This window comes from Phodopus roborovskii, unplaced genomic scaffold, assembly GCF_943737965.1.
Source record: "Phodopus roborovskii unplaced genomic scaffold, PHOROB, whole genome shotgun sequence".
Lineage (NCBI taxonomy): Eukaryota > Metazoa > Chordata > Mammalia > Rodentia > Cricetidae > Phodopus > Phodopus roborovskii.
In genome coordinates, this window is record NW_026126460.1 from 12,035,823 (window position 1) to 12,062,191 (window position 26,369).

Sequence of the window (26,369 nt, forward strand, 5' to 3'; positions counted from 1 at the left end):
TAGTCTCCTGAGACCTTGATCTGCTGTGAAAGAGTGTCTATGCATGGGAATGGTCAAAAAGAAGTGACCCGGTAGAAAATTTAAAATCTAAGTCGTTTCTCAATCTCTCTGATGACACATTCTACAGACAGCCACAAACTGAGTCACTCCCTGAAGCTCTGTTACAATTGCAAAGGGGATTTCTACTTTGGGTAAAGAAAGAAAGGGGGGGGGAGGGAGAGAGGGAAGAAGGAAAGGAGGGAGGGAGGGAGGGACAGCGGCTAGCTAGCTCTCATTTTAAAATTGCAAACCAACAGAAGAAAGGAGAGAAAGGAGGTGGAGAAAGGCCTATTTTAGCTGCTTTACATCTCTGGTCCTAATGTTAATTCATTACTATTTCTGTGGTAACCAAAAAGCCGCTAATTTCTCACAACCCACACTAATCCCTTTGTAGAAAGAGATAATGGATGCCTACTCTCTGGGCATCTCTCTCTCCTGACAATCAGGAGAGAGGCAGGGCTGCCACCTCTCCACTCTCATCTCCATCAGGCTGCCTTCTGCATAATCAGACTTAGGGTGGGAGCCCACTCTTATTACTCCTGTGACCTGGCGGCTCAGCTCTGAGTCCCTGAGTAAAACAAACCACCTCTCTTGCTTTTAGACAGAGATTACCACCTCCTCTCCTTACTTGCCTGAGAGCTTTTTACTGCAGCTACTGGGAATGAATTCGCAGTTTGACTGTAACTGTGCTCGGCCCAGTGGCACAGCAAACCTGTCTGAGGTGTAAGCTCAGATGGAGATGACAGGTTAGGTAGAAGGGACAAGAGGCCTCACTAGGAAATCTCCAGGGTATTAAAGCTTCCCACCTAGTAAGACCCTTCTGTCTTTGTTCTCCTCCAGGCTTCAGCACTCAGGAAGCTGGGGCAGGAAGGCCACCTGGGTGTGAGGCCAGCCTGGGCTACAGCAGCAAAAAGCCCTGACTCCAACAAACAAACAAACAAACAAACAAACAAACAAACGCCATGAGGACAGCAGCAAGGCCCAGGATGTTCTTGGGGCAGGCACCTAGTCCTTTCTTAGAATGTGTGCTTCTAGGATTAACATCTTTAATTACAGGGGCCTGGGGAATTACCTTGTCTCTCTAATTTCTGACAACTATTCCTTTCTATTGGATCTGAAGTGTATTTTTAAATTTTTTTTTTTTTTTGCTACTGACAAATGAGAACACACACACACACAGAGCCTCAGTTGGAGTTTGCCCCAGATCTTATCATTTTAACTCATTTAATTTACATAGACATTTTAAATCACAAGAGAATTTCAATCTTAATGTGATTCAGTCAGGATCACTAATAAGATTTATAACATTTCTAGAGCAAAAACCAAACCAAACAAAAACTGCAGAAGCATGCTCTAAGTAAATCACCACAATCTGTAACTTTCACAATGAAAATACCACCCAGAAATTCTTCATAACCAAACTAAGAAGCTACCAGGCCCACCAGCCATGCCACCTCCTCCCTCCCAGCTGCCCAGCACCCTGCTTCAGTCTGTCCTTGGTGAAGACTGAAGGGGAGGGGGAGTCCCGCACGCCCCACCCCCCAGAGCTCCTCTTATGTCCTCCGTTCCCCATCAGTCCCCAAAGTTTCCTTCTCATGGCCTCCACCTTCATCAGGGTCCAGTCTGCCTCCTTCCTGGCTATCCCACAGCATTCCAAGCTAATCTTCCTGGGTCTCTTGTAGCTCTTTCCATATTCCTTGTTAGGCCGAAACCCTTCACACATTCTAAAAAGCCATACTTATTTAGTTCAAGCTCCCAAGCTCACCCTTCAATATAGTCATTCCATTACGGAAAATTTCAAAGGCAGAGGAAGTGACCACTATTCAGTTTCGTGGGGTCATGGCTCAGTAGGGAAAGTGCAAATGAGGACCTGAGTTTGGATCCCAAACACTCATGTAAACAGCCAGGTAGGGTTGCAGATCTGTAACCCTGCATTTAGGGGCTAAGGACTTACAGGCTAGCCAATCTAGCCAAAACTGTGAGCTCCAGAGTCAGTGAAAACCCTGTCTCAAAAAACAAGGTAGAGAGAGATAGAGGGAAGCACATAACATTCATCTCTGATCTACACACACACACTCAGGAGAGTGCATCCACAAACACACATGAATGTATATACAAATACATATGTACATATGTATATATGCATATACCCACACAGGAGAGTTCATCCACAAACACACATGAATGTATATACAAATACATATGTACATATGTATATATGCATATACCCACACAGCAGAGTGCATGCACAAACACACATGAATATATGTATATATGCATATACCCACACACACACAAAAGGAAAGTGTATCAACAAACATGCATGTATATGAATACATACACTACACATACAAACACACACACCCATATCAGATTTTTACTATGTTTTTTCACCTGTACCACTCTCCAATTCTTCATTTTTATTTCATTTTTTTCTTCCTAGAATGTTTGAAAAAATTATAAGTATTATTATCATTTCAACTATAAATGCTTCAGGATATATCTCTAATCTAAAAAAATCAGAATTTTCTAATTTTATTATATTTTCACAATCCCACATTAATAATCCATATTCTATTTGACCTATGATACTTCTTTTAACATCCCTCATCCTTTCTCACACTCTATCCACAATCCTCCCTATGTTTCTGATATAAGCCATGTACATTCTAGCCTACAGGCCTCTGAGGTTGCAATATTTTCTGGAATTTGTCCCTCTGGTTCCAATGCTTTATGTACTTACCTGCCTACCCCATCCCTACCTCCCCAGTGAGACTATACCTTATCACTCAAACTCAAGGGGGCATTCTCAGTCCTCCACGGTCACACCACTTGGCTGTATTTTCTGCAGAGGGCTCTCTCCTCCAAGAGTAATAACTGCCTGTCTCCTGCACACAGGTGGCTGTCTCTACCAATATCTGTACACTGTATCAACAGCTGACTTGGCTAAAATCTCCCTGTTTATAGCCCACAGTAGAGGAAATAAAATGGGTCTTCAAGCGTCCATACAATAAGCCCGAAGTACTGAAAGCCTTTGAATCAGTACAGCTAATGGGCTCAGAACCTTAGAAGAGATCTGCATCTGAGAAGTTCTCGTAAGTCTTGGAGAGGTCTTGGAGAGGGGGTAGTGTCAGCAATAGACACTGAAAAGAACAGAGTTGGTTATTGAGAGAAGGCAGAAAGCAGGGCATGGCAATCCAAATGGGCCCTTCTCTCCTTCCTGGTTTAGACTCCATCTATCCCGAGTTGATCACTTTTACTTTTCACGTGTTCACTTTCTTTAAGTCATCACCTCACTTGATAAAAGCAGAGCTGCCTAACTGGTTTTTCCTCTCTCTCTCTCTCTCTCTCTCTCTCTCTCTCTCTCTCTCTCTCTCTCTCTCTCTCTCTCTCTCTCTCATCTAGCTATGAAATTCAGGCTAGCCTCAAACTCTGCTTCTTCCTATCATAGCCTCCAGATGTCTTGGGCACAATTGGCTTGTCTTTTTGCCCACCAATCCCATACGTCCCACTGAACCCTGAGGAGATCCAGGAAACTGCATCCTTTTTTCTCACCAAACCTTTACACCAACTGAGACACTGACAAGGTTGTCAGACACACACAGACAAAATGATCAGCTGGTTGGAGGATGCAACTTACATTTGTACAAGCACAACCCTGGGGTTATAGCGTGTCACAAGTAGTTCTCAACAGCCACAGCCCTCCCCTTCTGAGGGACTCACATGGAAGATGGGTGGCATGCCGGAGCAGATCTGGAGCAGATCAGAAACAGAACTGGTGCTTCATGTGAGAGAGGCTGTCCCCTAGTTTCTCTCCTACACTTGCCGAGAGGCCACCCCTCTCTCCCAGCCAATGGCTATTCTAATCGGTGGCTTTTACATGGGTACAAATGGTTACCAGAAGGGTGGCTATCCTACCCCCACCCTTTATCCCTGCCAACTTCCATGTAAAGTGTCTTGATCTTGACTCTCAGGATATTTTTTGAGTGCTCTCAAAGACATTTGACACATTCCACATTAAGTCAATGTGCCTGGTCTGAATATTCTCCATATCCTGAGCCCCTTACACTCCCACTGCAGGCCAGTTCCCCGGCCACCCCACTCTACGTGGGGTTTTCTCACCACCTTGGGTTTGCAGCAGACCTCAACTCTCGGTTGAAACACTCCTTCCTCACTGAAGACTTCCTTGGCATCCTAGATCACTAACATTACTCTTTTCTTTGCAATTTTTAGCCCATAAAATACAGCTGCCAGCTGTCTAGTTTGCTTCATGTTATGGCTTCAATTGTGTTCAAGGCAGAAGCCAGGGAAAACACTTTGAACTAATTTTAAGCCTTTGTTTCTTCTCACTTCAGGCACAGGAGAGAAGTGAAACTGACAAGGTGGCAATAATCAGGCACTGCCCATGAAGTCTGTGAGACCTAGGAAGCTGGGAGACTATGGGGACCATTCTCACTGAGCATGCCCCATGGTGCCAGCAGACTTCTGGCCAGCATAATAATACAGAGACACTGTCCCACAGACTCAGCTTAATATATACTCCGTCAGAAAGATTATTTCATGCCAGAAGCAAATAATATTCTTTTTACAGTTACACTGAGAACTTTCCTTATGGGCAAAAAGAGGATATCTTATTTGTTCTCTCTCATAAACCTAGAAGAATGGCAGGTCATCAGCATAGGCTCTCTGCATGGGCCAGATATACTAATTCTTTGTGGTAGACAATAGTAGCCACAGTCAATTCAGTCCTGTTCAACTTCTCTTCTCTGATGCAAACCTGCCTTTTTAACCTAGTAAACATGAACTTCTGTGTCATTGCATGCCACAGTGCACTTCCTGCTCTGCCTCTCTAATCTAAAGAAAAGAAACATAAAAGAATCTCCACTGTTTAGATTTTAAGACTAGCATTACAGCACCACATCTTTGTATAACTTAGAGAATCACAGAAATGCATGAGTTAGAAGGAACCCTAAAATTTCCACTTTTTCAACTCCAGCTAAGGCAAAACGTGTGAAATACTTCACCAAGAGAACCAAACTTTTGTTCAGATATGATGACAATATGCTCAGGGAAGATGGCATCTCCCCTGGCTTGAGGAAGCAATCATTTGTTAACACCACTTACAATACCCTATTATCCTTCCCTAGAAACTGCCTTGAGATTGGGCATGCCAGCCAGTCTGAAAAATTAATATGCTTGTGTGTACATTTTCAGGGCTAGTAATGTCAGAAGCCACACCCGTAAACTATGCCAACATTACCGCTTAACCATAAGCTGAACAGCAGACACACTGAAGTGGACAGGAGAAACCCAAGCCTACACAAAGCACTACAGGCAACTATGGAATGCTAAGAGTGGGAGACAGTATTTCCCAAGGAAGAGCACACCAATTCACTATCTGCCCCAATTTTCCTAAGTGCTAACTGGAAAACTTCAACCTCTCAATGGTTAGGGAGATGACTCGGTTGGTAAAGTGCTTGTCGTGGAAACATAAAGATCTGACTTCAGTCCCCAGTACCAATACAAAAGGCCAAGTGTGGCAATAGGTACCTGTAACCCCAGCTCGGGGAAGCATCCCTGGCCGGCCAGTCTAGCAGAATCAGCAAGAGCCAGGTAAGTAAGAAACCCTACCTCAGAAAGTAAGGTGGGCAGTTATAGAGACAGACACTTGATGGGGCTCTCTGGCCTCCACATAGGCACATAGATGTGTGCACACGCGTGCGTGCACGCACACACACACACACACACACACACACACACACACACACACAAAGATTTCAACTTTCCGCATGCTCATACTTGGTCTAGTATAAAGTTTTCTACAATATGGTTCACATCTTTAAAGGGCTTCTAAGGTAGGAGACTGATGAGGAAGCAATTAACTATAATATACAACAGAATAAAATGTGCTTTGAAGAAAAAATGGGTTGCTGAAGAAGAAAAAAAGCTGGAATGATCTGAGGGACAATGTGGCATTTGAATTAGTCCTTGAAAGATAATGGAGGATTTATGGAAAGCAAAAAGGACAAGGAGAATCTCCTGTTGTGAAGACACAGCTGGGGTAAAAGCAGGCTCCGAAAAGTACATGGTCCATTCACAAATGGCAAAAAAGCACAGCCGAGAACAGCTTAAGGCTGAAAAGATACTGGAATGCTTCATAAAACTCACACGATTTCAGTTAATGGTGAGCCATGCATAGTTCGTTTGCTTCTTTCTTTTTTCTCAATTTTATATTTTCATTGTATGAAGCTTTTGCCTACATGTATGTGTCTGTTCACCATGTGTGTGCCTGGAGGTCAGGGAGGGCATCTGATCTCCATGAACAGGAGCTACAGGCAGCTGTGAACCACTGTGTGGGTGCTGGGAATCAACCCCAGCTCCTCTGCAAAAGCAGCTAGTACTCTTAACCTCTGAACCATCTCTCCAGCCCTGTATACTTCATTTCTATGAACACAGTAGTACAAAGGACCTGTGTTTTAGAAAGACAACTCCAGCAGTTTGAAAAATTAATAACCACAGCTTTTCCAGTCAGAAGAAAATAAAATGCATTAAGAGAACACCCACGAAGACCATCAAACACTCCACTTTCACGGGTCCCTTACAGCAATTAGAATCCAGGCTTGTCAGTGAAGCACACTGGGTCTCCTATGGCTGCGACGGCCAACATGGGATCATTAACAGTGGAAACCGTATGACCATACACAATCAACTTCCTGTGACCTATTTTAGCAACTTCTTTGTACTGACTACTCTGTTGGGGGGTGAATCACAAATTCAGCAAGAGACTGTGTCTTGGTGACCTCACTTATTCTAAGCCCGTATGGATATTTCCATCTCTCGTGGCTCCGGGGCTTTTGAAAAACAGCATAATTGAAAAAGCAGTCATTTGAGTCCAAGTCCCAAATTTGTCTCTCTTTTCAGTGAAAGATGGGGAAGAGAGAACTGAAGCGGTAACATAAAGCTCGGGATGAAGGACTAGACTGCAGTGGTCTGTCTGGCCATAAAGAAAGTCTCTGCTTGAGACCTTCTCCTCAAGTACTCAGAACAAGAAAACACAAGCCCAGGAGCAGACCGGGTCACCAGAGCGGCACCTACCGAAACAAAAGCTCAGCTGACCACTGCCCTCTCGAAGCAGATGAAAATGTGAACACAGGGAGGAAAAGTGAGTTCCATTCTGGCAGTTTGTTGAGTTTCAAGGCTCTATAGCGAATACAAAAGATTCCTTTAATTTTTTTTTTTTTTTATTTAAAGAGTTACCACTGCAGTTCATGTAGCAGTAGACTTACAAGTCACATAGAAATCTCTCACTTGTTAAAAAAATTCTAACTATACTTTTGTTTCAGTCATGATCTTTAATTATTGATCTGAATATAGCAATTAGTTCCCACACAACTGTGAGTCAGAATCAGTTCAAACACATCCTAGAATATTGCAGTTGTAGGGCTAGGAAGGACTGCGGAGATAATTTAATCTCTCGGTAGGTTTATAAAGAGACAGTAAAAGGCTTTTTCAAACCCATATGATGAGTCAGGGGTACAGTTGGAGTAAGACTCCTGAGTCTTAGTTGAATATTCTTTCTAGACAGTCTCATCTTCATCTACCGTGTGTGTGTCTGTGTGTGTGTGTGTGTGTGTGTGTGTATACAATTTATTACTCATATATATAAAAAAGTATCTAGCCTGGTGGTGGTGACCCATGCCTGTAATCTCAGCACTTAGGAGGCAGAGGCAAGTGGATCTCTAAGTTTGAGGCCAGCCTGGTCTACAGAGTGAGTTCCAGGTCAGCCAAGGCTACACAGAGAAACCCTGTCTTGAAAAACCAAAAATAAAAAACAAAACAAAACAAAACAAAAACAGAAACAGATCTAACAACCACATGTTCATTGGACTTTTTACCTTAAGGTGTGTATGTCTGGAATTCATTCTGTGATGTCAGGACTCACTTTCTTTATCCTCTGAGGAATTCCTTCATGCCTGTGAGTGTACTATTCCCCAGTGAGTAACAAGACAGTGTTGCAGTGGAAGTACATTAAGGACAGACACTCATCTATATTCCTTAAGAGCATGTCTTTATACAACTAGGGTTACTGCTAGGGCTGGAAATCAGATAGTTTTATGGTGGAGTGGTAAAGCTGCCGGGTACAGTGGATACTAGGATGTTGAAGGCCCAGAAGGCTGAGGGCCTAGGATGTTGAGGGCCTAGGATACTGAAGGCCTAGGGTGTTGAGGGTCTAGGATGTTAATGACCTAGGATGTTGAGGGTCTAAGATGTTAATGACCTAGGATGTTAAGGGCCCAGGATGTTGAAGGCCTAGGATGTTGAGGGTCTAGGATGTTAATGACCTAGGATGTTGAGGGCCCAGGATGTTGAAGGCCTAGGATGTTGAGGGTCTAGGATGTTAAAGGCCTAGGATGTTAATGACCTAGGATGTTGGGGGCCTAGGATGTTGAGGGTCTAGGATGTTAAGGGCCTAGGATGTTAATGACCTAGGATGTTGGGGGCCTAGGATGTTGAGGGTCTAAGGAAGCTTTGGGCTCCACCACATACTTTGAAATCCTTTGTAATAACTGTTGCCACTTTGCCTTAGGTCTGTTCCTTTTTATCATTTTATGACCTAACCCCCTGACATTTATTAGCCAGTCATTTTCACATTATGCACACTATAATGGGATTGGATTCAAGCCATACGCCATGGCTGGACCCCCTGAAGCATCCTCTCTCCACTAGTTCTGCCAACATTCCTTTTGAAAGAGTCAGCCCTGGCCTGCCTATGTCTGAGGCAATGCAGTCTCCAGAATGCATTCACAAGTTTCTAAAATAAGACAGCCAAATAATGTGACAAGGCCCCAAAGGTCAGCTCATACCTTACTGCCTTCCCAATGTCTGCTGTGCCTTGGTGGCTCTGTTACTGGGAACTCACCCTGTGGGACAGCCTTGACCCCTGGAGATTGGCTGGTTTCGGTGCCTCCAAACCCACAGGATCAGTTCACATCAGCTCTCTGCATACACCTAGATGAGAACTGTATACTCCTCAGAATGGATGATCAGCTACAAATCTGGAATGCTTTTCTACTCCAAGCCTAAGTACTGGAGGCTCTGCTGGCCCCTGCTCTTTACCTAGTAGATAATAAAAACACGACACATGTTGCCTGTTCTGCAGAACTTATCAGAAAGAAAAGATGTGAAAAGCCTGCCTGTTGTTGGTTGTATTTACTCTTTTTACTCTTTGGCTCCTTTGAGGGCCCGCCACCCAGCTCCCAAATAAATCACATGGAGACTTATTATTACTTATAAATGCTCAGCCTTAGCCTGACATATCTAGCCAGCTTTTCTTAAATTAATCCACACTTACCTTTTGCCTCTGAGCTTTTTCCTTTTGTAACTTCCATATCTTACTTTCACTCTTACCCTATGGCTGGCTGTGTAGCTAGGTGGCTGGCCCCTGGTGTCTTCTCTCCTTCTAGCTCCTTGCTCCTTGATTTCTCCCTCTATTTACTCCCTCTGCCTGCCAGCCCCGCCTACCCTTTCTCTGCCCAGCTATCGCCCCTTTACACACCATCAGGTGTTTTAGACAAGCAAAGTAATACAGCTTCACAGAGTTAAACAAAAGCAACATTAAAAAAAAAAAATGTGACACATCTTTGTATCATTAAACAAATATTCCACAGCATAAACATATGTAACACATCTTAAAATAATATTCCACAACACCTGCAATGCCTTTTGCCCAAGTTTGTCTATTCCTATTGCAATGACTAAGCATTAGCTAAGATGTGTTATTCTAAATCTACAAAGTCCATGTGTTATAATTTCCTTTTCAAAAATCACTATATTTCACTATAAATTAGTATTCAGAATTTTAAAACTCAAGAACAAAAGAATAACAATCACAAGCCAGGAGTGGTGGTACACACCTTTAAACCCAGCACTTAGATGGCTCTCTCATCCAGTCTACAGAGAGAGTTCCAGGATAGCCAGGGTTGCACAAAGAAATCCTGCCTTGAATAAAAAATAAGCAAAATCAAAAAGAGTAATGATCATGGCATTAGAAATACAAAGGATGCTCAATTCTTATATCTATAATCAAAACAAATGGGAAAAATAAAGTTGGAAATGTGATAACCTCTTCATCTGGGTCCCACTGAAGATCTACAAATGATTAAAGTGACAAAATCCCATGTGAATTCTACTGAGGTTATTTGCTAGCTGAATAGTTTACCTATTACATAAATGTAACAGATCTGATACAAAGCTATCGAGTCCTCCAGGCACAGGGGTCTCTAAATCAGTCACCCCATCCTCACTTTACAATGTCCCTTTCCTTCTGGTCCTATAGTTGTAGCCCCAATAGCTGTTCTTTGAAAATTGATGAATCTTCAAAGTGGTTCTCAACCTGTGGATCATAACTCCATTGGGAGTCGCATCTCAGATATTTACACAATTTATAACAGCAAAATTACAGTTATGAAGTAGTAATGAAATAATTTTAAGTTTAAGGGTCCCTACAACATGAGGCACTATATTAAAGAGTCCCAGCATTAGGAAGGTTGAGAGCCACTGCTCTAGAAGGAAAGATAAGGAATGGCCAGTTGTGAATCTGACAGGGAAGGAAAGAGTCTTAAAGGGTAACTTGGTATTGACTGTGGAAATGTGGCGTGGCATGGACAGAAACATTTGCATTTTCTCATCTCTATTCCAAATGATATCTTGTCTCAGATTATACTTACAAATTAACCTCACTTATTAAATTGTTAAACATAGCAGTTGACTTCCAAACAATGGTAGGCATAGAAGCTAACTTAAAAACAGCAGTAAAGAGACTGGATAGATTCCTCAGTGGTTAGAGCTTTGCTGCTCTTACAGATGACCTGGGTTTCTGTTCCCAGCACCCACATGGTGGCTCACAGCTATCTGTACTCCTGGGAATCAACTCTCTTTGACCACTGAGGGAAATGCACTAACACATTGCTCATACATACATGCAGGCAAAACACTCATGTACATAAAATTTATTTTTTTAATTAGCAGTGGTACACAAAAGATAATAAAGGCTGAGAGGTAGCTCCATGGCAAAATGTTTACCTAGCAAGCCAAGATTCAATTCTTGAAACTTCCAAGAAACAAAACAAACAACAAAATTATACAAATACATGCACATACAGAGAACCAGCCAGAGGCTGGAGGAGTGGGGAGGAAGCCAGTAGCATAGCACTTGCCTAAATATTCAAGGTCCCAGGTTCAGTTCAGAGTACTAAAGAGCACCAACTCTCTCTCTCTCTCTCTCTCTCTCTCTCTCTCTCTCTCTCTCTCTCTCTCACTCACACACACACACACACACACACACATACACACACACACACACACACACACACACACCAATGAGTTGAGGAGAAGCCATTTAAATTTAAGAGTTAAGTAAAGAAAGAATCATCAGTAATAAAAATTGGTAGCTATGAAGTTTTTCTTTTTTTAATCTTGAAGTAAAATGATGTGGTAAATGGAAAGATGGCTTTTTATGTCACACAGAAGAGATTGTGTATGACCACATAGTCTGACACACATAGATGCACACATCTGTGTATACACTGGAAGAAAATGAAAGGCCCTATACAGCAAGACTCTAGTCATCTTTCCAGTTGCCACTGGCTCTTCCTCCTCTGCACACAAAGATCTGTTAACTCTACACTGCATTGTATCTCCTCCACACCCCCACCCCAACCTGTGGGGCTGGGTACTGAACCCATGGCCTTTTTCATGCTAAACAAGTGTTCTATAGCCTGCCCTTTCTCACTTTGTCCACACTGTGATTCTGGCTATTATCTTCCTTAGCTTTCTCTGAATACCACGCCCTTCAGTCTATGTCCCCTGTGAGCCCTTGTGGAACAGCATAGATCGTGTGCTCCCTGCTTCTATGTGATTAGAGTTACTGCCACTCACTTCCTCTTAGAGTCACTGCCACTCGCCTGAAAGTGGAGCAAAACAATCACTTCAGTTGGCCAACTAGTGTCTCTCATTCTGAATAACTTCCTGAAATGTCACTCATTCCTGACCCCATCAGCTGGATGAGAAATCTTGTAGTACAGAGTCTCCATACAACTTTTTTGTTTGGTTGGTGTTTTTTTGTTTGTTTTTCTGTGTTGCTTTGGAGCCTGTCCTGGAACTAGCTTTGTAGACCAGGCTGGCCTCGAACTCACACAGACCCTCCTGCCTCTACATCCCGAGTGCTGGGGTTAAAGGGATGCACCACCACCACCTGGGGTCTCCACAAATCTTAATACCACCAAGGTAAGGTTAAAAGAGTCCAGTGTGAGACCCAATAAACATCTGATATGAATATGCAGTACCACTCATTATTCAGAGGAAAGTACTACATCTGGTATAATATTCTAACAAGATTAGAAAGAAAGACCTAACCAGAGTCAATAATTTCACTAACTACCTCTTCCGAACATAAAAAGATAGCTGATTCAAAACAAAGAACAAAGTCTGAGAGTGAGAGAGAAGCCAGGTGTGGCTACTGGAGAGTTGGCAGATGTAAGGGTGACATAGGAGAAATGAACATTTGTTCACGAAATTGAATATAAAGCATACCTGTATTTCCTTGAGCATCTTCAACCTTACTGGGTGAAGGCAACAGAAAAGACGGCCTGGCAAAGTGAGGGCCTTGAAGGGACAGCTGCTGCTGCTGCTGCTGCTGTTGTAAAGGCATGGTGCTTAGGACTACCCGCCAGTCTACATGGGTAACATCGGACCTTGACCGAGTATGCCCTGGCTTGAAAGTCGTGGTCTCATCCAATAAATCATTCACAGAACGAGGTCTGTCCCTCCGACGCTGGCAGATGTTGAAAAAGTTGAAGGTTGATGCTTCCTTTTGCTCCATCCAGGAAAGGTTATCTGGAGCTGTCCCTCTCTGTACCATAAGCTGTTCTTTGGCAGGGAAGACATTTTGAGCTTTGGTTTCTAGGAGCCTGCTCTTACAGTGGTCCCAAATCATGGTCCCCTTGCCCAGGGAGGCAACATTTCTCAAAGCACCATTGTCTGTTATGTTATTGAATACCTCATGCCCCACCAGTTCAGGGACTTCCTGAATCCCATAAACCTCTGCTTGCTGCACGGCCTTTTCCAGCTTACTATCAAAAGTACTAAAGAAGTCCTCAGTCACCTCTAAGGCAGGGCTTATGTCATCTACTTCCAACGCTTCCATGACACAGAACCCAAGAGGCCTAAGCCTCCTAAACTGCGTCAGGAAAGAGTGTCATGAACATTCAGCCAAAAGAGCCCAGTGCTTCAGCAACACAGCTGTGGAAACAAGTGGAGGTAACCTTCATCAGGCTGCCTAGGGCAGGCCACCCACAGCCATACAGACGCTTATTCTTCAAGATATCTGTGAAGACAGCAGGGAAGTATTTGTCAGAGCAATGCAGCACCAATCCTTTCTTTCCTGGAAGAAAACAAATAAGATAACATTGGTATACAATTTACTGCATTCTGTAGCCATGCACACCGGTATAACAACACACACTTTCTATTGTCGGGAATACGCTTGACTCTACTTTGTATGAGGACTTAGCAGAGCAGCATGGAACTCCTTGATAATGGGAATCAAGGCCAACTACTTTTATTCACACAGAAGAGGCCTTTGAGAGCAAATGTAACCTCTGATCTGTTGACTGAAAGTAGTAAGCAAAAGACACGAGGGATTCTGTGGCTAGGCTATTGCAATTGATCTAAAAGTCATGAATGCTTGCACAACACTGAAAATCTCTCATGGTCTGTTGGGTGAGAAGATACAGGGAGAAATGGAGAAGGAGGCTGTTCTTTGACTAAACCTGAATGTTAAAATCACTATGCTTGTGCTTCCTTAGGTTATAAAGACTAATGATGACTCTGGCTCTCAGAATTCTCCAGTTTTCCTGGAAAAAGGTTTCAAGTGCCTAACTCCCTGGAGGCTTCCAGACTGGCCTCAGAGTACAGGTCTAGCCTGAGATTAGAGGTCAAGGGTTTATGAGCCTATGACAGAGTTGGAAGTAAGGCAAAAAGCCTATGTCTGGGGATCAAACACAGGTATTCAAGCATGCCAGGCAAGCTTTAATCTCTTCTCTCTGGACCTGAGGTTCCAAACCTCGTAGCTCAACCTGAGAAGAAAGAATGCTGCATGAGAAATGCTCAACCTCCATTGGGTATAATTAGAATAGACCTTGATTATGATACAATACAGTAGACAGAGACCATATATAGCTATTTACATTTAGTAAATCTAAGTTCCTCAGTCACACTGGCTGCATCCCAAGTGCCCAGGAGTGTGTGAGTATGTGTGTGTGTGTGTGTGTGTGTGTGTGTGTGTGTGTGTGTGTGTACCTTTAGCAAAAGAATAAATAAAATTAGGCAACATCTCTTTACTGCTTATAAACAGCTAAAACTATAAATTCATACCATTATACATTGCCGAAAAGGTAGAGAGACATGATTTTTTTCCAATTAATTTTTAGCTCTTAGGTCATTAAACAAGTATATTTAAAGCAACAGCACCAAACTATATTGTTTAATATATGTAAATTAGACTAGTATACACAAACTTGTATTTATCTATTTATTTACCAAGCTGGCCTCAAATCCACTACAAAAGTGGATGTGACCCAACTCCTGATTCTCCAGGCTCCAGCTTCCAAGCTCTGGGGTTTTAGATTTTAAGTGATGCTGGGGATCAAACACAGGTATTCAAGCATGCCAGGCAAGTACTCCACCAGCTGAACCCTATCCCCAGACCCAAATCTTCCCTTTAGATGTGTCATGACACATACAGATCATGAGAACTGTGGTCAACTTCTTCCCTTATACAGAGGTGACTATGAACTTGACTCTTTGTGTGCTTTAACATTTATTGTGTTAGAACATCATACAATGTTTCTAGTTTCAAACTGCAAACACGGTTTGAATTTGTTTCTTCCTTATGAGTCTCAAGTTAAGCCTCAGTCTCTTGAATTATGTAACGAGTTTTTGTAGTTCTAAAATGTGAAATGGGATATTTATAATTTTCTCTTGTATATCAGAAATTAAAATACATTCAAGTGAACATAGAGTACAAGAACCCATTTTATACAAGCGATATCACATAGATCAGTAAATCTCCAAGATTACCAATATTCCTTTTCTTACCTACCATTTCAAACTCAGTGGGTGTAAACATGTGTGCCTGTGTGTGTGTGTGTGTGTGTGTGTGTGTGTGCACGCGCACTCACATGAGTGTGTGTTACTAAGGAACAAATGATCCAGGGCTATACAAATGCTGAAGATGCAATCTTTAAAGCATGCCGGTAGATGCCAGGGATCCAAGCTCAGGTCCTCATGCTTACATAGCATGCACTTTGCCAGCTGAGCCACCTGCCAGCTCCTTTTCATGTGTTTTTTTGTTTGTTTGTTTGTTTGTTTTGATGTTTTCTTCACAATTAGACCAGAGCTACATGTTTTGAGGAGGATGACAAAACGAAAGTGCCACTTTCATCATGTCATGTCAGAAGAATGTACCATCACCAGGGCCTGCATGTCTGCACAAACCTGAATCACCCTTTTCTTTCAGCATTATCATTTAATTTCCTTACCAACTTAATGCTAGTGTTTCTTCTCGCCACTAAAACAAGCTCTAGGAACCCAGGAATTTATGCTCATTTTTGCTCAAGCACATTAAAATGTCTCTGTCTCTCTGACTGTCTCTGTCTCTCTCTGTCTCTGTCTCTCTCTCTCTCTCACACACACAGGATACATGATGAGCATCCACACCTGACCTACACCGCCTACTGCTTTACTCCTCCCTATGTCTGTCACTAGAAAGAACTTTTAATACAGTCCCAAGCTCTCACCACACCCTTGGTTTACTTGTGCTCCAGTGACCAGCCAGTCTCTGGAATCCCACTGTAAACCCTGAGGAATCTGATGGCCAGCCGCAGTACCTGACCCTCCCATACAATCACTGCATCAGCATCTTTTGGGGAACCCCTTTTCTACACTTACTTTTTTGGGGAATTTTATCTTTCCTTGTACTCTACAGGCTTTGAGTATACTTCACTGTCTACAGTTGAATACCTCTTACAGGTTGCCTCACTTGGTTTCAAATTAAATAATAATAGTAGTAGTAGTAGTAGTAGTAGAAGTAACATATGCAGACAAGTCAAAACATGAAGTGTTCTTTCCTCTGAAAAGTGAACTCCAGTGTGTGGGTACAGAGTGGTGAGCCTTAGCACAAAGCTGGAAGGCAAGAGCTAATTAGAACTCTGTTCTAAATCTGGCTCAACCACACACTTGCTGGGTGGCCTGGGGCAAACCATTTAACCTCTGGGGTGCCTTACTCAGCTACCTGGAGCCAATAAACTCACTGGTATCAAATTGCTTTGCATGTAGACTATTCACTAGGTAGCTGTTCCAGCATGCCTTTAACAATACAAACTGCCATACAATTATGGAGCTTCCATTGGACCTCACCCCTTCATCAACCCACAGGTTCCTCATCTCTCCCTAGAAAAATTCATCAGGTCAACAAAGGCAAAGTCAGAAACCAAAATCAACTACTTAATACTTTCATTTCAAACCCAGTGATTTATACGATGTTTAAAGACTTTTAAAAATTCTTATTATGTGTGTGTGTGTGTTGCCTGTATGTATGTAGTATGTATGTATGTATGTGCACCACATGCATATCTGATAACTATGGAGGCCAGAAGAGGGTGCTGGAGTTACAGATGGTTGTCAGCGGCCATGTAGGTGCTGGAAACAAAAACCCAGGCCTCTGGAAGACCAGCAAGTACTCTCAACAACTGAGGCATCTCTCCAGCTCCAATTACAGAATATTCTTTCTGAAAAGGGAAGTATTTTTTTCCCATTTAATATAGGAAGAAGAACTGAGATCCATTTGTCAATGTGGCAATCAAAAGCTCAAACCAAAGAATCCTAGGCACATATCGAGATGTAACAGGATAGAGAATCAGTGTATTGCTATTTTCTAACATGCTCACTAGGCAAAGCTAATTAACTGGCTGAATACTGCAGTCTTGCCATACAGAAGTGGAAGCAGGTATGAGTAATAATACTAGGCTGGCTTACACAAAGATAGACACCTGAATTCCTGAGCTGGCTGACAAAGGTGCTGCCTTCCTCCAAGTTACCTGTCAGAATGCAATGAGGTATCTGGGACCACACAATTTTCAGAAACTGCTGGGCTGGGAAGACAAACTCACTGTCAGAAACTTCAGATCACCTGCTTCTATCAATCTTTTTTTCAAAACAAGAGCCAGGGTGACCACAAGGATGGTCAGTACTCAGGGCTCTCACAAGCTCTCTACTTAAATGTGGAGCTCGTGGGGAATTTTCTGAGTTACATAATGTAATGGGGCCAGCAGAAAACATGACCAGCAAAATGACCTTTCTGAACCACAAAATATGATGCCTTTTACAGTTCTCTAGCACAAAGACAACGTCAATATGCTGACGGAGCACAGGCTTGCCAGCAGCAGCAGTCTGACTTCCAGATCTGCACTCGGGGACTTCCAGATGAGACACACGGCTTGGGACTCATGTGGAATCCCATTTTACAGGCTTGGGGTGAGCATGAAATGGCCTCATTGCATCCAGACTCCAAGAAAAGACTACCACTATGTTGTGAGATGAACACTCAGGTCATACAAAGTATTTGCATAGTAACAAATGCTCATAGAAAGTCTGAGACATACCGATAGAGTAGTAAATAGTGGTTTTGTCCCATATTCAATTGGAATCAAGACTGTACGATCAGGTTCAGTACCAATGTCTCTTTGAATAAATTCTCTAAAAACAAATAGCAATAAATATTAGTGAAGTGGAACACAAAAAGGAAGATGAAGGGAGAGGAGGAGGAAAGGAGGAGGGGTCTGTTACTTACTCCCTACAACCCAGCACAAGGCCACGTGCCACAGAACTTCTACAGTCATTAGTGGCTTCCTCCTCATTAGCTGCTACTATTTTTCAAAGCCCACATCACTTAGTCAGTGTTAGTCAGTCCTTCACAGAAGCTTTGCCCAGACTTTCCTGGTGAGACTAATTATTTTCAAATTGTGTATGTGTGTGCATGCATGTGCATACGTGTCTGTCCACACATGCCTCATTAGTATGTGTAGAGGTCAGAGGACAACTTATGGGAGTCAGTTCTCTTCTACCGTATGGGCTCTGGGAGTAAAATTTAGGTCACTGGACTTGGCAACAAGCACCTTTACTCACCGAGGTGTCTCTCCAGCCCCTGGTTTGGTTAATCTTGATTGCCAACTTAATTGAATTTAGGAGACAGTCCTCTTGCTCAGTCTGACATCATTTATGGAGAGGCGGGAAGATGGACATCCTAATTCCCACAGAATTAAACAGAGAAGGTGAAAGGAATGCTAGAATTCATATCTATTTCCTGACTGAATGTAATGGGACCAGGCTTTTCCCCTCCTGCTGAGATGACTTTTCCCCCACCATGATAGACGATACTCTCAAATGAACCAAAATAATCCTCCCTTCCCTCTTGTGTTGCTCAGTGGTATCTGGTCACAGCAATGCACTAATACACTTGGGGACTCTACTCTTCAATTTCCCTCTTATGTCAACTCACTTGTCTCAGTTTACACCATCTTCTTCCCCTTACAGATCTCATCAAATCCGGGCACTACCTGAGTCGTCTTCACTGACTGCAGCTACATAATCAATTTAAGTATGCTTGCAATTTCACACTTCTCAAACTCAGACCTGACTTCTGGGCCTATGTTCCCAGCTAAGTGTAGAAAATTTCTACCTGACCTACTTCATGGAAAACTATACTCAGTGTATCTCAGCCACACCCAGCTGCTAATCTGCAATATTAGCTGAGTGTCCATGGACTGAACACTGACAGACAATGGGGAAACAGCAGTGACCCTTCACTAAAGCTCCTGCTGAGAAGACGCAAGCCTTTAACCTGACATCCCAGGCCTTCTGTATCCTGGGCTCCATTTGCTTTTCCAATTTCGCACTTCCCTTCTGTATACACCACTTTTGCTCTGAACAAAAACACTACTGATTAAATTTCATGCTTTTTAAACCGGAAGTCTTTGTGGGTAATCATGACTAAGCTACCCTCTGCCCACTTCTACTCATTAACTTTCTATTGACTCTTCAAGTGCCCCTTGCTGCCAAGTCTTCTACACACCTTCCTTGATACCTAAATGTATCTCTCTTTAAACTTTAACAGAGTATCTCTGGTACCTCTCCTACATCAGCCACTGTGTCTTTTACAGAAGCTGATAACAAGGAGAATGTATTGGTTTATTTTATGCTAGGTCTCTAAGTCTCACAATGTATATACTGTGTGTGCTATAATCCTCATTCTCAAGTGAAGACACTGAGACTCAGTGATATCAAGTGCCTGCCGGAGGCCCTCAGCTATCTATAGACCTGGGAGTCTCAGTATGCACTCTTCCACATTTATAGAGCTTACTGACCCTAAAACTACAGCCAGCTGGTGAGCTCAGTAAATATTTGTTGAGTGAATAACTGAACCGACAGCACTTTTTTTGTTTTGTTTCTCAAGACAGGGTTCTCAAGACAGGGTTTCTCTGTGTAGCCCTGGCTGTGCTGGGACTCACTTTGTAGATCAGGCTGCCCTCAAACTCTCAGAGATCCACTTGCCTCTGCCTCTCCATTTCTGGGATTAAAGGCATGCACCACCACGCCCAGCTCAAATGGCACATTTTCAAAGCACTGACATCGGCATATATATGTATGTGCCTATGTGTATACATACATATATACACCTATATATAGTTTTTGGAAAAGGATATTTGAATTCTTTTTTTAATTTTTTATTTTTATTTTATGTACATTGGTGTTTTGCCATGGGTGTTGGGCTCTCTGGAACTGGAATTACAGACAGTTGTGAGCCACCATGTGGGTGCTGAGAATTGAACTCAGGATCTCTGGAAGAGCTGTTAGTGCTCTTAATCACTGAGCCATCTCTCCAGCCCTTGAATTTTTTAAAATTTATTTATTGTGAATTTTTTGCCTGCATAGAGAGTACCAAATCCCATTATAGATGGTTGTGAGCCACCATGGTTATTAGAAATTGAACTCAGGACCTCTAGAAGAGCAACCAGTGCTCTTAACCTCTGAGCCATCTTCTCCAGCCCAGATATTTGAATTATTTATAAGCATACTTTAGTAAAATTTTTACTTACTTTCTAAAACACCATATCTTTTTTCAAACTCTTAAATTTCTATCTTAGCAGTGTGTGTACACATTTTTTGTCCTGGCAAAAATATATTTGAATATAAACTTACTTTAGTAAAATATGACTGACTTTCTAAAACCTCATGTTTGTCCAAATTTCTAAATTTTTCCTGAGCAGAGAAAACTTCCTCATCCCCGAAACATGCAAATTTCAGGTACCAAAGACCTCACTGAGATCTTGTATAGAAATAAAAACACCACTGCAGAACACAGGAAGATTTTGTGATGACCTACCACACACACACATACACACACACACACACACACAGCAACTTGGTTGGTCTTATTTTCCAGTGACTTGGAGGCCAGGCCATCTTTAATGGCAGCACTGAGCTGTCCCCTTTGAAATACCTTCAACAATCAACCAAAAATGCTTTTCAGTTCATCTCTGCACTTGTTTATTATTTTACACCTGAAAAACCTTGTGACATTTGATGTCCCAAGATGTTTTCCCAGAAATCCAGCTAAATATAAGCACAAAGCACTTCAAATCTCAGATTGCTCTGCTACCAAAGGCAGCAACACTATTACCCTCTACATCAGTCATCGGACTGGAAAGTCTATTTTCATAAAGCCACCACTATCCTAATATGCCCAGTTCTTAGAAACGAAACAGGAAGGCGGATTTCAGTTCTGTAAATGTCTAAAGCTGCAGACATGGTGTTTCCAACTCCCCTCGCCTCTACCACTGGGCAGGGAACAGTGATTGACAGTGCAGCAAATGAATCACTCCAGGCACCTTCCTCCAGAGACTGAAGTAGGAAGTGGCGATTTCCAGCTCAAGAACCACATGTTAGTCCAGCCTGCTGGTGCAGGACTGTAATCCTAGCTAGACAGAGGCTGAGGCAGGAAGCCAGTGAGTTTTGAGCCAGTGATAGACCTCAGTGGTATAGCATTTGCCTGACATGCACCAGGCCTTAGGCCTAATCCCCAGCCCCACAAATAGCCCAGTTCCTGTTGCTGGAGTCAGCCCCTAACTACAATAGGGAATAATAGCCAGGTGCACCTGGGGACTAACCACAGGCACTAAGGGCAACACCAAACATAACAAAGAGGGAGTGTGTTGAACCCCAAGTGTACATCATACCCCAGAAGGGCTAGGAAAGTGCCTTGACCTAAAGATTATCATTGGCTCAGAGAACTATTTGGAGTTTTCTGAAGACAGATGGGGTTTGGGGTATTTTCAAATATAAGCTGGGAGTTTCTTTCATTCTTTCTTTTTTCTCAAACTCAGTTAACCTGTGGGGAAAATTACATGGTTTTACTGAAAACACTCATTTTCCACATGCACAGTGTAGGCTATGGTTTATAAAAAAGTGCTTGGTGAGCCTTTTAATAAATACTTACAGCAATCTCAACACAGAGAGGTAGAAGGAGGATGGCACAGCTTCAACCGTGATGAAAGAGACCAAAATGACTCATCTATTGTCAGCTGAAGGTCCCATGGGGAAGACAAAGACATTCTGAAATCCCCGTCTAATTACCAAATCCTGTGGGCCACCCAAGAGCAACGTTCAAATCACCTTAAAGCTCTTCGGTGCCACAGTGGTGGAACCATAACGAAGTGACTGAAGCCAAGCCCCGAGCTGCCACGCTTCTTCAGTGGGACCAGTAAGGCAATGAGGACAACACTCACTGTGAAGCCCGGGGAAAAAGCTATTGTCCTAGCATATCTTCCCAACTGACTGACAGGCAGCAATTCAGGCTGATACAAGGCCTCAGGGCCACCCTCTGTAAAGGAGCTGCCCGGCCATGTCTGTCCTCAGCTACCTTATAGTTGAGAAGTGGCACACAGATTATATGTGTATTCTTCCCCAGAGAATCTAAAACTATGATCAAGTACTCAAGCACTACTCTAGATGTAGAGGCATAAAACACAGAACTGCACTCAAAAGGCTGAACTGGGGGAAACGGACACAAAAATAAAGGGGATGTGTGAGAACACAAGAAAGTATCATTAATAACCAGGAACAGATCATGGTCAAATAACAAAGATATGTACACAGGGACCCTTCCAAGAAGAAATATTAGACTCTAAATTAACCTGTAAGCCCCACCTGCCCAAGGATCAGATAACTTTCTGGGATTCTGGGAGTTGTAGTTCTTTGAAAACACAGCAAAGCCTCATGGGAAAGTATGAGTTTTGTCCACATATGCCCTGACAACCCGTGTCTTGGGGTCACTCAGTTGGAAAGCTTCAGGAATGGTCCTGACCAAATTCTATATTGTCAGTATTTAAAATTTTAATGAAAAGCTTGCTTAATTTGGTCCAAATGGTGAAATTGACTTTTCCTCTGGCAAAACTCAGGATTAACAGAAACCAAAAATAAAGGAAACAAACACATAAATATACACACACATATAAACAAAAGTGGAATTTGAAAAAGTTACCTAGCTACCAGCTTCAGGGTGCTTAGAAGGATGTTATGAGAAGTACCTAACTGTTTTTGGGTTTTTTTTTTTTTTTTTTTTTCTGTTTTATTTGAATGTGCTAAAAAAAAAAAAGTGAGGCTGGGTCTTTGTTAATGTGACCTGGTCTAAGCAAAAGGTGCCTCACTGCTATCTGAAATGACAGGCACATTCAATGGTGGCTGGCCGCATCCATAAACCCCCTTTCTCCTTTTAGGACTTAATGTATGACACTGACCTTGGCTACCAATCAGCCTCTGACCATTTTAGTCAGGAAGCAAACACAGCAGGCAAGGGCAGACAAAACACCCTCTTGGACTTCAAAGATAAGAAAAGAGAAGGACAATGTGAAGGCCAGAAAATCCTCTTCCTGTCAGGGAAAAGGAAAAGTTCTAAAACACTAGGGAGAGTGGGGGCTATCTTTTCATGCTTCTAATTGACCTTAATTTTTTTTAAAGATTATTTTTGTTTGTGTGTGTGTGTGTGCTTAATTTTTTTAAAGATTGTGTGTGTGTGTGTGTATGTGTGTGTGTGTGTTTTCTGTGTGGGTACATATATGTGAGTGTATGTGTCTGTGGTGGCCAGAGTCATCGTATCTCCCACAGCTAGAGTTGCAGCAGTTGAGCTGCCTGATGGGTAATAATGGGACTTAAGCTTTATCTGCTTCTAACTACTGAATCATTTCTCTAGCCCCTTAAATTAATTAATTTCATTATGGACCATTACCATTAATGTCAAATGGGTTTTCCAAAACAATTCTGCAGGATGGGCACGGTGATACAGGAGAGTCAGGAGTTTAAGGCCAGCCTCTGCAACATACATAGTAAGTTTGAGGCCAACCTACACACACAAAACCTGATCCCAACAAACAATTGTGCAATGTATACATTATTGGGATCTGACTGACTGATGGTTGAATGATCTAACCTGGTATTGAGATAAGTTTGTGAGAACTAACACTTAAACAGCTGCCCGTCATCAGGGAGTCCTGCCCACCATTGTACTAAACCCTTTACAGACAGACAGATGACTTGCAGAGGTCCCTTTCAATATGTGTGGACTTATGTTAAGGGTGGAATAATGGGTTTAACAAATGCTTAAAATAAAGCCGGGTAGTGGTGGAGCATACCTTTAATCCCAGCACTTAGGAGGCAAAGGCAGTTGGATCTCTTATGAGTTGGAGGCCAGCCTGGTCTACAGAATAAGTTCCAAGACAGGCTCTAAAGCTACACAGAGAAATTATGTCTCAGAAAAACTAACTAGCTAAATAAATAAATAGATAAAATACAGTTCTTATAATGCCTAAGACCAATGACAAATAATAAATAGCTAATATTTACTTCATACTTATTAAGGGGCTGGCATTACAGTAAACTACTTGTGAGTACTGAGCTGTTAAATCCTCCCAACAAGTCACTTAGGAGCTGATATCATTATTACCATTTTACAAGGAAACAGAAATTTAAAGAGATGAAATTGTCTTGAGTAATATGGCCTGAGTAAAATCAACACTAAATGCATAGTCCCATATGTACTCCAAAGCCAATTAATGATCCTAAAATAATACACAATCATTTTGTGTACCTGGTGCTTCAAATGTCAGTGTCAAACACCAGCATCTGTAACTAATACTTATTTTTTATTTTTTTATTTACTAATCCCATGACCCAGGTGGCTAATGATAACTGTCATTCTTCTACCCAGGGAAATAGCTGATACCTGATTTAAAAAAAAAAATATCACGTTTATAATCTTTCTGTGTCATTTAAATTCTCCAAGGGAATGGTATATGAAAAGTTTCAAACAAACAGAATAAAAAGTTGTTCTCTAAAGTCTCAGTTCTCATTGTGACCTTGGACACATTACTTGGAATGTCTACAGGATACAATAACTGTGACTTCACTTAAATGAGTGCTTTTATAAGTGTTTACATAGTTCCAACTGCCCAAACCTCTTACTGTTTCCTTAAGAAATCATTTTCATTCAGCCAACAAATAGAAACAGTTGTAAAAATGTTTGCTTAAAGGAACTTGCAAACAACTGTTCCTGCCAAAAGAATTAAAAGAAATATTTTCAGACTGGATGCTACTATAGATAACCCAAGAATATTTTAACATTAAAGCATGTTCAAATAAACAACCCCCTTTTAAAGCTAACTTGAAGTTACCTTTATGCAAATATGAAGTTCAAATAAAACAACAAAATTGACTGATAACATTCTGTCTTATTTTAAATCTACTAAAAATATGCCAGTTTTAATACTTCCACTCACCCAAAACAAAACAGAAAGGCAGCCACCACATGTGAAAGGTATCTACTTGGGCTACAACACTGAGAGTTGAAGACCTGAGTCTCAGTTTTCTAAACTGCTACTGGAGTGTGATCTGGGGCAAACTTCAGCTACTTTGTCAAAATACGGGGCAAATAAAGATCCCTGTCGTACTTTCAAATGTGGCCTTGGAGTGCTAACCAAACACCAAAATGCTAAGCTTTATGAACCCCAAAGCAGGGTACAGGATGCCCCTGGGTATCTGCTACCAAGGAGAAGATTAGCACATTCTTTGATCTTCTTTACACCAATGGGGAGAAGGTGTGATGGTGCCCTGCTTAGGAAGCACTGGTAGAAAATCTACTCAAGCATTCCTTCTGCAGAGTTAAAGGCAGCAGGGGCTGCTCTGCACCTGCTTTTCAGGTGCCTTGACACATGGGGGGGGGTGTCAGTGGTGCACACCCCACACAGACTCAGATCAGTGCATCTCAGCCTGCAGCAGGGAGCTTCTACAGTAGGTTGGAATTAGCACAGAGACTCAAAACTGATCAACAGGCAAGAGAGTGAGAGACTCTGCAGCACTCATCCCTAGATGAGATGTCTTCGTCAAATCCCTCCCCTTACAGGCTCAGGGATCTGTAGAAGAGCATGCAGAAAGAGCCAGAGATGGTGAAGGACCCCAAGGAAACAGTATTTCCAGACAAAACAGGACATATATATATATATATATATATGAACTTGGAGACTGTGACAGGTACACAAGATGTATACAGGTTCAAACCAGACCAAAAATCCTAGCACAGAGAGTGAGGAAGAGAACACCAAGTCTCACCGCTAACCAAGAAGCTATGTGTAGTGATGCCTGCTGGGAAAGGGAAAATCTGTTTTCTCCAATGGAGTGTCACTGGGCTTATCAACCACATTCTAGGGCAGGCCCACATCCAGGAGTAATTGGCTAACATCAAATGACTCCATGCTTGTTATTTGTGCACCTCTTGTTTTGTTTGGGCATTTTAATCATATTAGGCTTTTTGTTTTCTGATTTATGGGTTTTTCAGAGAGATAGGGAGAACAAGCATGAAGTTGGGTGGTAAGGAGATAAGAAAGATCTGGGAGAGTTAGAGGAGAGAAAAGAATACAGTCAAAAATACACTAGATGTAAAGCTTTTTAAATAAAAAACAATGAAGAGCTCTCCTCAACAAGAACTATAAGCCCTCATGCTTCTTTAGCTTCTCTACATGTGGGATACATTTCCCTCTTCTCTCTGCCATCTAAGTTTCTGAAAAACTTTTGATCTTTATACTTCCAGGCTTGACACTGTACTACTCCATTCACTCTCCCACAAGAAGTAGTCTGGTTCTGTCCCAGGTGAAACTTTACATGCA

At 42.2% G+C, this 26,369-nt stretch overlaps 1 protein-coding gene across 1 annotated transcript in view; it reads right to left on the reverse strand.

Annotated features, from left to right (window-relative positions):
- The window catches only part of Plekhm3 (pleckstrin homology domain containing M3), a 131,187-nt gene extending 117,773 nt beyond the window's left edge, over window positions 1-13,414 (reverse strand). The window contains exon 1 of the mRNA XM_051190360.1: window positions 12,631-13,414. Within this exon, the coding sequence (XP_051046317.1) occupies window positions 12,631-13,243 (613 nt within the window). The 5' untranslated portion in view covers window positions 13,244-13,414. The remainder of the gene's footprint in view (window positions 1-12,630) is intronic.
- Window positions 13,415-26,369: the final 12,955 nt, after the last annotated feature.